Raw genomic sequence first — 15559 nt, 5'->3', positions numbered from 1 at the left:
CACATGTTTTATTAAAAGAGGAACCCCCATCTTCCCAGGCATGATTGCTTATTAATAACAATGAACTGGTAATTGAAATTTCAACTACAAGTAAATTGGCCCTAAAAGAAAAGTCGGCCAGCCACTACTCAAATTTTCTCTCTTCTACTAGGTTTTTTATAGAAAAAAATTAAGATTTCAGTTATGTTAGTCTAGTCTCTGTCCTCCTTGAAGATGAGCAGTTCCAGTTTAAAGAGAATTGGGGCTGCTCTCTATCTAAAGATAAACACCATTAACATTTTGGTGTTTATTATTATAAGGGTTTTTAATTAATTTATTTTTTTGTATTTTTCTGAAGCTGGAAACGGGGAGGCAGTCAGACAGACTCCTGCATGCGCCCGACCGGGATCCACCCGGCACGCCCACCAGAGGGCGATGCTCTGCCCATCCGGGATGTCGCTCTGTTTCGACCAGAGCCACTCTAGCGCCTGGGGCAGAGGCCAAGGAGCCATCCCCAGCGCCCGGGCCATCTTTTGCTCCAATGGAGCCTTGGCTGCGAGAGGGGAAGAAAGAGACAGAGAGGAAGGAGAAGGGGAAGGGTGGAGAAGCAGATGGGTGCCTCTCCTGTGTGCCCTGGCCGGGAATCGAACCCAGGACTTCCGCATGCCAGGCCGACGCTCTACCACTGAGCCAACCGGCCAGGGCCGGGTTTTAAATTTATTTTTAATTTTATTTTTAGTTACAGTTGACATTCAATACTATTTTATATTAGTTTCAGGTGTAGAGCATAGTAGTTAGAGAATCATATATTTTACTTGTTCCCCCAACATTTCCAGTTCCCACCTAGCACCATACGTAGTTGCTACAATATTATTGACTGTATTCCCTGCACTGGACTTTACATCCCTAAGACTACTGCACTTCTTCATCCCTTCACCGTTCCCACCCAGCCCCCCTCCCCCCTCCCCATCTGATATCTATCAGTCTGTTCTCTGTATCCACAAGTCTGTTTCTGTTTTGTTTACTTTGTTCTTCAGATTCCACATATAAGTGAAATCATATGGTACTTGTCTTTCTCTCTCTGACTTATTTCACTTAGTATAATATACCAGGGTTTTTTAATTAAATATTTTCTTAATTCAGAGAGGAAACAAAAGCAACTGAAAGCCAACTGTCCGTGTTTCTACCATGAATCTGCTCTGTCTTCCCTCTGAGAGCAGATGACGAGACATTCCACGTGGGCAGGACTTGACAGTCTGGGCAGACGCAGTAATCCCAGCGCCTGCAGCCTGAGATCGTGGGCGCAGCGGGCTTGTGTCCTTCGGATTATAAGACTTTTTTCTTTTTTTACTCTGAGCTCACGCCTCTTAATCTTCAAAGACTGTCAACCTTCCTGTTACTTTCTTAACCATGATTTCAATTAAATAGTAACATCACTTTAAATATGTGTGTGTGTCTACCTGTTCTTAGTTTGCATGCTATATGGCCATAACTTAATTACTTAAAGGATAACTTCAAGTATAACTTAAAGTACAAACATTTCTTTTATTACTTTTAAGTTATAAACCCTTCAATAAAGTCTAAATGTCAATAACGTTATTACTTATCATGTGAACATTCCTTTTCAAACACAGCGGAGTTCCAAACACATAAAACTTATATAGATGCAAAAAGAACTTACAAACATAAGCTTATAAATGTCATAAGTAAATGTATACTGTCTGGTTACTGCAATCTGGTCACCCAGAAAGACAGTTCTGAGGGTTCCCAAGTAAACTGCCGCTGACATTTCCTCAGGGCAGCGCGGCTCGGAGGAGTGCCGAGGCCGGGCTGGAGGCAGCATCTGCTTTCCCCGGGGACGGCTCCCTCCTGCCCGCGGCAGGGCTGACTCGTGCCTTCAGTCCCAAAGCCAGAGTGTCAGGCAGAAAGCCCATCAGACTGTCGCGAAGCCCCTTCAGTCTGCAGGGAGCTGGTCCCTGGCCATGTCACAGGGAAGATACACACTGAATCTTTCCACCGCGTCGCAGCTGGAAGGTCCTCGAGAGATTAAACTTGATGATCTGTAAGTTTCTCTCTTCTGTTTCTTTAATATCTTGTTTTCAAGGAGTCTTAATTTTGTGAGACAAAGGCCAGACTATAAGCCATCAAAGCTGATGAGACTGGTGTCAAGTGCTGTCCCCCGCCGTGTGGCCGGTCATCGCCCCAGTCAGCCCTGGGTAGCCCCGCAGCTGTGATGGCCGCTCTCCTGCGAGCTTTTACAGATGGAAAGGACAGACCGTGTTCATTCTTTCTAACAATGCTGTTAGATTAGAAGCATGGCCTGTTACCTTCTCCTTCCTCCTTCCCGGGACCCAAGTACCTGGAGGACATGGGGAGCGTCTGCATTCCGGTGTTAGTTTTCATCAATCCCTGTAGTAGTGTTGCCCAGAGGGTGGCGTGCGGACTGCTGCTGGTGGGCCGGACGAGTGTGGGTGGTACAGGGCTAAACACTTTTTATGATCTATTCACAGGCTATGTTTTTGTTTTAATACGTAGTAGGAGAAAATTTATCAAACATATTTAGCCTGATAGTTCGTGGATGTAAATTCTTAGAATTAGTCAAAAAGGTATTAAATGTTTTAAAGTGAGATGTTTAAAAGAAAACTATTAAGTAAATAGTAACGATATACATTTGGCAAAATTTTTGAATGTGGTTGCCTACCGACTCACAATAAGAGAGGGACGTGTGCAATGAGGCCGTCAGACAGCTTCTGTGGAAACTTCCAGAGACAGCTCCATGAAACAAGAGACAACTCGGTACAATCCCGGACGGAGAGATTTTTCTTCTCAGGCGTGGAGGTTTCCTCCACTGGACAGTGCAGCGGCCAGTGGTGCACCCGTGCAGAATGTGTGACTGTCCTTACAGGGCCGGGGGAGGGGCCTTTCAGTGTTTCTCTTCGGGAGTTAGAGAATAACCACATAGCCACAACGGACTTCCTCCAGCCGTGCGCTCAGCAGACACCGCAGAGCACCTGGGTGTGCCCGGCACCGGCCAGCGGCTGGGATCAGAGAAGTGAGAAGGCCACACACCTCAGAGGTTTTAAGCCTGGAAATGACTTATTGGACTAGTCCTTCTGAAATAACATTCCGCCGTCCTGACAGCTGGAAGGCCCAGAGAAGAGGTGATGGCGACAAGACATGATGGTGGCGTGGACCAGCATGGAGGCAGCGGTACTGGAGAGAAACGAGCAGATTCAAGAAATATCTCGGGGCTGATCCAATCGGCCATGGTGACTGATTGCACCTGTGAGTGAGAGGGAGAGAGGGCCCGGGGAGAACACGGGGTCGTGAGCTTCGGGAGCCCCGTGGAAGGCAATGCCAGTCCTCAGCACTCAGACAACAGGTTGTGGAGGAAGACTGCAGTGTGTGACCGCGTGTCGGTCAATCCGTCCCTCCTCAAGGGTGCAAGCGGTGCCTCTTCTTCCGGCGTGGGGCCAAGCACATAAAAGGCACTTGAGCCATGTTGACTGAAAGACTAGTTGAGAACGTAGGGCCTGAGAACACATGGGTAGCTGACTTATGGTGTGACGCTGTGTCCTCCCCCTCATTTTAAACTGCATTTTGAAGAAGTTATTTTGAAGCTGGATTCCAGCAGTACCTTACCACTGTGAAAACCTACATGTGAGCACAACAGAAGCCTCAGCTTTTGGCCGCAGAGACATAAGGGGCGTGGTGACAGGCAGAGCTGGGACCAGGTGAGCAGCTTGAGGTGCCAGGATGATGGAGGGAGATGAACACCAATCAAAGCCGTATATTAAAGCCAATCAGGAGGGGGCAAGGGGGATGTTGAGGGTAACATGGGGGAGGGGATGTGTTTGGTGGGACACTTGAATCTATGTAAACACAATAAGTTAAAATCAATAAAAAAATTAAAGCCAATCAGTAGCCACCTATAAAGAAGAAACGTCTATATCCATATGTTTATCTGTTTATATAGATATCTATCTCCATAGCTAGATCTATAGACATACAATTTATTTTAATAGTACTGTAATGCTAAAGTCTAGAAATTAATCTGTGAGAAGATGTAGACTCAATTTTCCCATCAGTCCACATAACTGGTTCACACACATGAATCTGAAGTGATCTAGAGTCACTGTAGCAGGCAGGTGGCATTTTGAAGCTGCAGAATGTGCAGAGAGGGTAGAATCTGGGAGAGGACGATAAACAGGAGCAAGGCGGAGGCGGTGAGGAAGAAACAATGATGGAGACAATGGTCCGGGACAACCCATTAGGATATGAAATAAGCCATCTGCCGGTGCCAGCACTTTGGGCTGGCTCCGTGTGGGAACGGGTGATGTCTCTCTGCGCGGCAGCCTGAGAGGCACCTTCAGGGAATCTGTAGAGAATGAGCACGTGCAGGTGAGAGTGGGGCCAGAAAAAGAAAACAAACTTGTGAATGAGACCTCCTCTGTGAAGCGCCGGACACGGGGTGCTGAAGACCTGCTTGTACGTGGGTTGAGTCTCTTGACAAGAATTTCATTGGTTCAGAACAACCTGAGCCCTGGAGACCAGAGTTGGGAGATTGGTCTGCTTCGGCCATAGGGAATGGAAGAGTCTGGAAAGGACATGCCTACAATGACAGCTGTGGGCGATGGGGTCAAGAGAAGGAAACGGACTGGCTTTGTTTAATGCACTTTTTCACCATCCCAACAATTTCTGGAGAGTTTATACTTTTATGGCTAGCTCTCTGTGTACTATAAAACAGCGATTTTCAACCAGTATACTGCAAGAATTTTTTAAACATGCAATACCTGACAATTAAGTCAGGAACACTGACCTCTTTTCCCTTAGATTGTCAAACTGAAAAATGGCAATAGCCAATACGACAATAGCCGTCCAGTGGGACTGAATCAAAATTATACCTATTTTGTTGTTGTTGTTGTTGGGTCGGCAAAAATATATATTTTTTGGTGTGCTGCAGAATTTTAGTAATTAGTATATGTGTGCCATGAGATAAAAAAGGTTGAAACGGCTGTTGTAGACCAGTGGTCCCCAACCTTTTTTGGGCCATGGACCAGTTTAATGTCAGAAAATATTTTCACGGACCGGCCTTTAGGGTGGGATGGATAAATGTATCACGTGACCGAGACAAGCATCAAGAGTGAGTCTTAAAAAAAAAAGAGTGAGTCTTAGACGGATGTAACAGAGGGAATCTGGTCATTTTTAAAAAATAAAACATTGTTCAGACTTAAATATAAATAAAAGGGAAATAAGGTAAGTTATTTATTCTTTCTCTGCGGACCAGTACCAAATGGCCCATGGACCGGTACCGGTCCGCGGCCAGGGGGTTGGGGACCCCTGCTGTAGAACATAGAAGGAGCTCTATAAGCTGTCTTCTCGGGTCTTTCAGAACTCCAGAGGCGAACGATGACGCCTCTCCAACCAGGTCAGGTTGGCATTTATTTAGTATTGGGGTCATTGTATTCTTCCTTCTGGTTCTGAAAAAGCTCACTTCCTGACCTCTAGCTGCATGGTATAATTCATGGATTTCTTTTTTCTGACCCTAAAACGAAGGCTTTGAGAGTTTTATACATGAATAAGTTTTCTCGGCACCTGGTAAGAGCTACATAGTTGTTTCAGCCCAAGTCTGACTGTGAAGTTTATGGACTTCCTGCTGTGCCCGTCTGCCATCATCCTTCCTTCTCACTGTGTAAAAAGTCCCAGACCATTTTAGAGAGCTTAGCGCTCCCCTGGAGCCCTGCTCTCGAAACCCCGAGGCGTCCGCACACACCCGTCTAAATCCAGTGAATGCAGGCATATCTAACTCTGACTTCCCAAACTTCCTGTTGTAAAAAGACAGTGTGATATCTTCTCTTCTAAACAACTTTTAAAGGGTTTTTTTCTTTTGTCACCTTTCCTTGAGTGACGTAACACTGGAAAAAGGAGCCAGAGAAATATTAGAGAATTGGTGTTTGGTAGAAGAACTTAGAGCCACAAAACAGAAGCTTTGCCAGGAAGGAATCTGTGATGCCCAGGGAGGATTTCCCCGCTGCTCCATGACGCTGGGGCACGATGAACGTGGGGCTGTGCTAGGGGTCAGCGTTCCACTGCGGGCCATTGAGTCCGGCCCACTCCAGACGTTCACGTCTTGCTTCTTCCTAATCTCCACACGTCATGTGCGGTTATGGTCCTCTGCTCCTGCACACTGCAGGCTCCTGTCATGAATCCACGTCTATGACTCATGGTACCTGGCACGGTGCTATGACAAAGTCAGTACAGTATTTGTTAAATGCATGAAATAACACACGTCCAACGTTCCGGCTTAGTTTTACCATCAGGTGTGATTTCCGTAATTAAGTTCATTCTACGGCTTTATTGGCCATTAAACTCTCTTTTGTTAATTGCTCCAAGATTAAAGTAGCTGCACAAAATTAATAAGCCGCAAAAATCATGGTTTTCAAAATGATCCAGATGAAAGTATTAAAACATGGAAAACTGACTTCGTGGATGGGTGATTTGAAACAATATGATTTGACTTCATGGGCATCAAAATGAAATCTTTGCCAGTGGGAACACTGGCAGCATTGCACCTCCTGTTAAGGGCCCACCTTTTAGCATGCCTGTTGTCCTGGACATGCTGTGCTCAGCTTTCAGTATCCTGTCTATATTCTGCAACACAGTATTCTCTATAATATGCAATACTTTGCAAATCTCCTTTGTTACTGAGTCTCCGGTGGTAAAACAGACATTAGATAAAATGGACTCAAATGTAAGGCACATACACACATTTGTAATTAGAAACTGTGAAGAGTCATCAAAGAGAAAGGAAGGTGTTATGAGAGAGAATCACTGGGGGTTTCATTTACTTGAAGAATCAGGGAAAGGGCCTTGGCCGGTTGGCTCAGTGGTAGAGTGTCGGCCTGGCGTGCGGGGGACCCGGGTTTGATTCCTGGCCAGGGCACATAGGAGAAGCGCCCATTTGCTTCTCCACCCCACCCCTCCTTCCTCTGTGCCTCTCTCTTCCCCTCCCGCAGCCAAGGCTCCATTGGAGCAAAGATGGCCCAGGCGCTGGGGATAGTTCCTTGGCCTCTGCCCCAGGCGCTAGAGTGGCTCTAGTCGCGGCAGAGCGACGCCTCAGAGGGGCAGAGCATCGCCCCCTGGTGGGCAGAGCGTCGCCCCTGGTGGGAGTGCCGGGTGGATCCCGGTCGGGCGCATGCGGGAGTCTGTCTGACTGTCTCTCCCAGTTTCCAGCTTCAGAAAAATACAAAAAAAAAAAAAAGAGAGAGAATCAGGGAAAGCTTTTCATGGAGAAATGGAGGGGGGTGGGATGGACTTAGGCTGAGCTTTCCAGAAGAGAGATCATGGAAGAAAAGCTCAAAGAAGGAAGAACATGGCATTTTCAAAGACAGCAAGAAATTGAAGAGGGTGTGCGGTTAGAGCATCGTAAGAGGAGGCATGAGTTTGGAGACAAACAGGCCATGGTGGCTCCTGTTACATCTTAGGAAAAAAAACTGGAATCTGTGAAAGTGTGGTAAGAGGTGGGGGACCCAACGAGATTTTTATACTCTGAAGGTGTTCCTTGCCACAGGGTAGAGAAGAGATTGGGGAAGAGAAAGAAGTGTCCTCAGTTTAGTAAAGGCTGTTGCCCTGATCTCAGGAGAGGTGACGTCAGGTCAGACTGGGGTGGGGTGGAGGGTGGGGATGAAGCAAAGATTGAGACAAGTAAATGGAGGCCAAATGTTTTATATTTAGAAGGTATAACGTGTAGACCCTGTATCGACTGGTATGTAAGGAGAGACAAGACTAGGAAAATGTCCCGTGTCTGGCTTTAGCAGTTAGGTGGATGGAGAGTCTGTTCACTAAGTCCAGGCAGCCTAGGGGAGGAGTGATTTTTACAGGGATGAGCCAAAATTGGTGTTTGCAGTCCTGCGTCTCAGGAAACAAAACTCATAAAGCTCAAGTGCTTCTGTGGATTGAGCTCACAGAGTGTTTTGATCCCCAAAGACTTTCCTTCCTGGATGTTTTATTCCGTTTAATTTAGTGTGTCTGAAATATCAATGGAAGCTGGTCAATTGCTGAGGCCGTTCTTCTATTTACAGACGGAAGAGCCATTGTTGACTTGTCTCATCTTCGGAGGGACCGGAGAACAACTCCTTCATGCCTTAAGACATAAACCCTGTCCCGTTTCTCTGTAAACATTTTGTTCAGCGAAGTATAGACATAAAATATTTTACCTCATGGGATTACAGCTGGCCTGCTGTGGTCTCCCATTTCAATACAGGAATCAGCCTTCCTTTATTACCCACAGCTCAAGGAACACATCAGTATCGGAGACCGCTGTGCCGCGCAGCACGCCCTGCGCAGATATCGGCAGATGCATAAGCTTAGGGCAAACGCTGTTTGAGTTGTCCTGGGAAGATATTTATGACATGTTGCTGTTAAGTGAAAAATGAGGTTAGAAACCATACCTAGATTTCCAATTCTAATAGGAGGGAGGGGTGAGCTCGTGCGATGCTTCTTTGTACTAAAAACACATAAAAATACTAATCAAATATGAGGTTTACTATAAGAAAGAGAAAATATTTGCAAATCATTAAACCAATAGGGACTTGTATCCAGGAGACACAAACTATACAACACAACAATAAAAAGATGAGAAATCTACTTTTAAAATGGGCAAAAGATTTAAATAGATTTTTTTTTTCAGAGAAGATATATACAAGTGGCCAGTAAGTATATGAAAAGACATGCAGCATTATTCATCATTTGATTTGCATTCGGGGAATGCAAATGAAAACCACAACTGGATACCACCTCATGCTCCCTAGGGTGGCTGTAGTAGAAAAGGTAGACAATAACAAGTGTCAGGAAGGAAGTGAAGAAAGCAGGACCCTTCTATTACTGCTGGAGGAATTTGAAATGGTGCCACCATTTGGAAAACAGTCTGGCAGTTTTTAAAAAAAATTTAAGCATAGCATTGACCATATGACCCAGTGATTTCGCTCCTGGAATTGAAAAGAATTATCCACACAAAAACTTATACATGAATGTCCATAGCAGTATTATTTATAATAACCCAAAGTAGAAGCAACCCAGATGTCTATCAGTTGATGGACAAATGAAATATGGTATATCCATAGATAGAATACTCTTTGGCAGTAAAAAGCAATAAAACACGATACATGCTATATACAGTAGAGATGAACCTTGAACACATGCAAAGGAGGAAGCCAGACACAACAGACCACGTACGGCCTGACCTCATTTATATTACACGTCCAGGATGAACAACGTCACAGAACCGGAAGTAGATAGGCGGGTGGCAGGGACAGAGGGGCGCAGGCATCTGGGCTTTCTTTTCGGGTTGATGAAAATGTTCTGGAATAAGACAGTGGTACTGCTCAACACCACTTTGTGAATATACTAGAAACCGCTCAATTGTACAATTTAAATATGGTATGTGGCTTATATCTCAGTGTGTTTCTTTTTCAGTCGGGGCAGGGGGGAAGTAAGAAAGGGAAATTCCCAGGGGTCAGAAGTGCAGAGGGAATTTAAAATCAGAATGATCGGCGCAGTCACACGGGAAAAGTGGGGGCCGTAGCTCCGCTGGCCAGTGGCCACAGTGTGAATTTCAGCATGGCGGGAAGAGGTGTGGCCAGCCCCTCTGAGGGAGAAGCAGCTGAAAATGAGGCACCTGCACAAAGTTCGGGGCAAAAAGCTCAGGCTCAAATAAGCAATATTTAGAAAGAAAAGGGGGGCGTGGTTATGAATGTAGCAGAGGTCTTCAAGTTGTAAGGCCATCTGTGAACCACTTTATGCCAACACACTCAAAAATCTAAACTAAAAAAGATAATTTTCTAGGCTTCAGAATTCAAACAGTATATATAATATCATTCCACTGTAAAATATGAGAGCAGGGGAGAGAGGGGGAGAGAGAGAGAAGAGAAGAATTTATAAATACCTCAGTGTAGTAGATCCAGGTGATTCTAACATTTTCCTTTGGCTTACCTGTGTCTGATTAATTGACTCCCATGCCTAATGTATCAGGCAAGGGGGACTCCTATCTACGCAGCCATTGTTCACCATTTAGGTCACAGATTTTGAGAATTTTCCTCTGGTCAGCAGGCCAGAAGAATGAGGGGTTGTCTTTTATCCAACTCTGAATCGCCACCCCTCAGAGACTCTTTATTGACTCACATTGATTTGAAAGCTTCTACAACCCCTGGGTGCTTCGGTTTCCAGGGATGTTAAATAGGGCCGGCACCGCACCGATCCTATTCCCAGCACGACTGTTGGGAGGATTAATGTTTTAACACAATAACATAGTAACACAATCTCCTGCTCTGTTAAAAAGGTGTTAATTAAGTTAGAGGTTTTCTTTTTTCAAGGATGTGCTTAGATTTATAATGATATATGTCTAGTGTCTGAAATATAAGTAATAAGGTTTTCACACTTTTTTTTGTGGAAAATGTGACATCCGGAAGCACACAAAATTAACCCGCGACTGGGGTTCCTCTCCGGATATTTTGTCAAGCAGTCGATCTCTGGGGGTTTTTACTGTTTGTCGTACAGGAAAAGCCTACAGCAGCTTGGAATGGGAAGGGCTGGGGTGGGGGTGGTCTGGAGAGAGAGCCCCCTGACCTGGTCTACTCTTTCCTCCTCCTCCCCGGGCCCAGCGAGATGAAGCAGAAGCTGGACGAGGAGGGCAGCAAGTGCAGCATCCTCTCGAAGCACCGGAAGTTCGTGGAACACTGCTGCATGCGCTGCTGCTCGCCGTTCACCTTCCTCGTCAACACCAAGCGCCGCTGCGGCGACTGTGCGTTCAACGTCTGCAAGAGCTGCTGCTCCTACCAGAAGCAGGAGAAGATCTGGATCTGCTGCGTCTGCCAGCAAGCCAGGTGAGTGGCCGAGGGGCCTCCCGGCGTCTCGGCCGGTGCCACCCACCTTCCTCCAACCAGGTAGGACCAGCGGCGGTGGATCAGCACAGAGCACTGAGTGCGCTAAAGAGATGACCCGGGTGAGGCGCTGTTATGGATGCCACGTGAGCATCACAGAGAGGACCGGAGGGAACCACGTTTCTCATCTGCTCTCATCTTTTCATTCATTCATTCATTCCACAAGTCTGTGTGGGAGTCTTAGGAAGTATGCTGGGTGCAGGAGCCATGATGGTGAATGAGGCCGATGGCTTGGCGGTAGGGGGGTGGGGTGGGGGGATGGGAGGGAGTGGGGACAGAATGCAGCAAGGTCATGATGTTGCCCCCAGCTGGCTGGGTGAGTCCTGCATAGCACTTGGCTCAAACACCTTCCGTGGCACCGCTGTGCTGTTCAGCCCATGGTGGATGCCTCAAGGACAGGGACTGTCCCTCTTACTCAACTCCGTTTGTATTGCCATACATAACCTGGCATGTTAAAGGCACACAAACCTGTGTGGGCTGAATAAGAGACCTGGGCAGAGTTCGGTAGCAGAAAAATACAAGGAACAGATGAGGTGTCAGGAATTTTAAAGGAAAGAGGGTCCAGAGAGTGTTGGGCTGTCCTAAAGAAGTTTTATGGAAGAAGAGAGGGCCCCGGGTGGAACTCAGATAGGAGGAGTCACACGGCATTCTTGGACATGGTGTGGCCTGAGCAAAAAGGACAGATCTCCCAAGGTGTCTGGAAGGCCTGGGACAGACGACTCTTGAAATGGTGTGTAGAGTTGGTCAGTTTATGTGAAGAATTTGGGTTTGATTGGCAAGGGGTTGTGAAATCATTGAAAATAGCGCTTAAAAAATCATTGAAATAGCAGTTACTAAAATATGCTGTTCTTGACTGTCCTTCAACGTATTCACCCCCACACAGAGGGAAATATTAGTTCCTACACATCTTGTTTCTCTCTTTCTCTGTTCCCCTTCTCCATGGATCAGAAGAATCTCCAAATTTATAAAGCATATATTGTTGCAACTCCACCTTGAGTTGTGCATATAGGTTTATTTCAGTTGCAATTAAGTAACACATTGCTTTCAACAAGCAGCCGTTAAGTTAAGTGAGCGGTCCACAGCCTCAGGATCGCATCTCTTAGAACTGAAAGGACGTTGCCTCAGAACCCAGTCTTCTGATCCCAATCCCGTGCTATTTTATTTATAAGGAGTCTCAAGAAGTAGCCAGATACTGAAAAATAAGTTGTAAACGGGCTGCAAGTGGCCCCTAAGGCTACATTTAACATTTCTATTTCACATTTCTGGCCACTTAATGAGGAGGCAGGAGGCATAGGTAACTCAAAGTTGCATCATTTCCGTGTAAATCTTCCCGGGCTGCTCCCCAGTCTGAGAAGCGGGACAGCAGACAATAATGGACCTCTCCCAGGAGGATACCCGGAAAGACGTCCAAACAAGGAATGCACATTTGTTCCAACTGTCTGAAGAACAGGAAGGGTTGCCCTGGCCGGTTGTTCAGTGGTAGAGCGTTGACCTGGCATGCAGGAGTCCTGGGTTTGATTCCCGGCCAGGGTACACAGGAGAAGCGCCCATCTGCTTCTCCACCCATCCCCTCTCCTTCCTCTCTGTCTCTCTCTTCCCCTCCCGCAGCCAAGGCTCCATTGGAGCAAAGTTGGCCCGGGCACTGAGGATGGCTCCGTGGCCTCTGCCTCAGGCGCTAGAATGGCTCTGGTTGCAACAGAGCGACACCCCAGATGGGCAGAGCATCGCCCCCTGGTGGGCGTGCCGGGTGGATCCCGGTCGGGCGCATGTGGGAGTCTGTCTGACTGCCTCCCCGTTTCCACTTTCAGAAAAATACAAAAAAAAAAAAAAAAGAACAGAAAGGGTTACTGAGGAATCTTCCCCACTCAGTGTGCCTGCGCTAGAACACCCCCAGAGTGGCTTTATCAGAGTCGGCAGGGAGAGGTTGCCGAGGAGAAGTTGGGGATTTTGCTGTTTCAACCTTGAATGCTTTCTTGTGGTGGCGTCTCTGGAGTCGTGGGGTTAATTATTGAACGAACTCCAGAGGGATGGAGAGCTTGGGCTCCTTTCTGGTGTTTCCGGATTATTCAGGTTCATCCTCGGGACCCGTCCAGGAAAGAAACTCGTGGTACATGTGGCAGGTTTCTGCTCCTTGAAGTGTTTTTTTTTCAGGTTGGTAGAGAAGTATGTGGAGGTCAGAGTGCCTCGGGTGTGTGGCTGTGGCCTGGCAGTCTTTTACATTTTGCAGGCTGCCTCACATGAGTCTATTTCATGTATATAGTAACAAGCTGTGTGACCTCCCTCAGTCGTACACAGGAGACATAGCCAAAATCATCATGGGAGGCATTTAAGGCATATTTTGATTTGAATCAGGTATGGAAAATTTCAGGTAAATAATGACTTTAAAAACCAGCGCAGTTTCTTGAAACAGAAAAAAAAATAGTTTACAACAGATTGTTTACCAGGGGTCCCCAAACTACGGCCTGCGGGGCCGCATGTAGCCCCCTGAGGCCATTTATCCGGCCCCTGCCGCAGTTCGGCCGCACTTCCGGAAGGGGCACCTCTTTCATTGCGTCATATCACTTGTTACGGCTAGCAGTGACAAATATGGAACCGGACATTGACCATCTCATTAGCCAAAAGCAGGCCCATAGTTCCCATTGAAATACTGGTCAGTTTGTTGATTTAAATTTACTTGTTCTTTATTTTAAATATTATATTTGTTCCCGTTTTGTTTTTTTACTTTAAAATAAGATATGTGCAGTGTGCATAGGGATTTGTTCATAGTTTTTTTTATAGTCCAGCCCTCCAATGGTCTGAGGGACAGTGAACTGGTCCCCTGTGTAAAAAGTTTGGGGACCCCTGGTTTAGCCTCTAAATACAGATTTTATGTGGCAAAGGCCGCTGTCATGCTGGGAGGAAGGTGGCATTTGGGGCACCCAGTACTGCCGTCCACTTTGTCCATCAGCTTCTCTGCCCCTTGGGCCATCTGAAGTTCACCTCTTGGTTTCAAAGTGATTTACTTTAGGTTTTAGTCATCTGGAGGTTCTCAGCATGTTCATATTCAAGCAATTGGATTTAAAAACATTGTATCTGTCAGATTCCACGAAGAACCTATTGTGTGTGTGTGTATGTGTGTGTGTGCGAAATCTCAATAAAATACTGGCTAGCTCTGTGAAGTTGCAGATGTGACCGCTTTTGTGAGGCCACGACCCAAATGTCACTCCCCACTGCCCACGATGTGCTTTTCCTTTCCCGTGAAAATGAATCCCACTTGCTGCATTGGTTTCATTTCTAGCTGTATGTCCAGTGGCTACCAGATGCATGTTTTTGGAGCTACTACGGAGCCATGAATAATTATAGTAATAAAAATGTTTGTCAACACACACAAAAAATTAAAGAGCTAGGAGCTGAGGGTAGACATTCACACAGAAATATTAACAAACTGCGTCAGAAGTCAACAGTGGGACCAGGCACGGGGGCCTGTCGCTGGTGTAGTTCTAAAGGAGAGGCTTGCATTAGAAATGTCGGGCTCATCAGGGAGGACCCAGAGAGGACCCAGTCACTGTGGAAATGGCGTTATCTCTGACTGCAGCTCTCTTCCTTTTCATCTCAATGGAAAAGAGACTACATCTCAGTGTTCCGTTGGGTTATTTATTGCAGTAAAGCATTTTTTAATTTTAAATGAAAATTCCCTTTTCACGGTCGTTGCTGTAATTATGATCAGATGGTTAGTTCCTCGTCAGTTCTTTTGCTCCATATGTTTTGCCTGCAAATGGGTTTCGGCTGTCAGTGTTAGTTCAAAATTTTAACTTTGGGAGGGATTAACAAGCAGATGAATTTATTATGGAATGAATGATAGATTACTTATTTTGGAAGCTGTATAGCCAAGGGGATACTACTGAATCATTCCCTTTGCCATTTTTCAAAAAATTATACATAAATTTATATTTCTTCAAAGATGATAAATAAGGACTTATAGTCATAACATTTTAAGGTCTTCTGCAGGAAACAAGACTTTCAGAGTGAGGCCAGCCCATACATATCAACCATTATCCTTTGGGGTCGAATTGATTCAAGAACAATGTTTCTACTTTCCTTGGGAACAAATTGGCTGCCTAGTTCTTTGCTTTACAATAAAAATTGTTCTCTCTGATATTTGTTATTTTTGTGCTATTACCTTTAACACAGACCAATTTGGGAGATTGTCTTCAGGGAGTGAGAGAAAAATATTATGCTTGGAACTGAAATCAAGACATATCTCCTCATTATGCCTGTGGCATTTGCTCGAGTTTTTCTGAGACAACTTGAAGCTTCATTGCTTTCCACTCAGAGCTGAACTCTTTGATATCTGATCACTTATCTCTTGGTGTTCACACAGTCCACGTGATTAATAAATTAGCATACAGCCCTTTTGGCATAAATTCCACAGTATATTTCAGAGATACCCAGTGGGTGTGCAATATCCTTAAAAAGATATCACGTTAAACAATTATCACTAGGAATTAAGGACATTTACAGGTTAACAAGTATATAGGGACATATTAAACCTCACTGGAAAGCAAGAGAATAGAGTTTATGCTTCAAATAGCTAGTTTTTCCCTCATTAGTGATTTTTTTCATCATTCTACTCTGTCGACAGGGTAAACAGGGTAAATTGAAAA

General features: G+C 45.6%; 1 protein-coding gene across 5 annotated transcripts in view; it reads left to right on the top strand.

Moving 5' to 3' along the window:
• Positions 1–15559, top strand: part of MYRIP (myosin VIIA and Rab interacting protein) — a 223616-nt gene that overhangs the window by 77116 nt on the left and 130941 nt on the right. For all 5 annotated transcript variants that reach the window (XM_066350731.1, XM_066350730.1, XM_066350733.1 and 2 more), the window contains one exon: positions 10638–10859. In XM_066350731.1, coding sequence (XP_066206828.1) covers positions 10638–10859 — 222 coding nt within the window. The remainder of the gene's footprint in view (positions 1–10637; positions 10860–15559) is intronic.

Source organism: Saccopteryx leptura, chromosome 10 (assembly GCF_036850995.1).
Source record: "Saccopteryx leptura isolate mSacLep1 chromosome 10, mSacLep1_pri_phased_curated, whole genome shotgun sequence".
Taxonomy (NCBI): domain Eukaryota; kingdom Metazoa; phylum Chordata; class Mammalia; order Chiroptera; family Emballonuridae; genus Saccopteryx; species Saccopteryx leptura.
The sequence above is the reverse complement of the archived record's forward strand: the minus strand, read 5'-3'. Positions and strand labels throughout refer to the sequence as shown.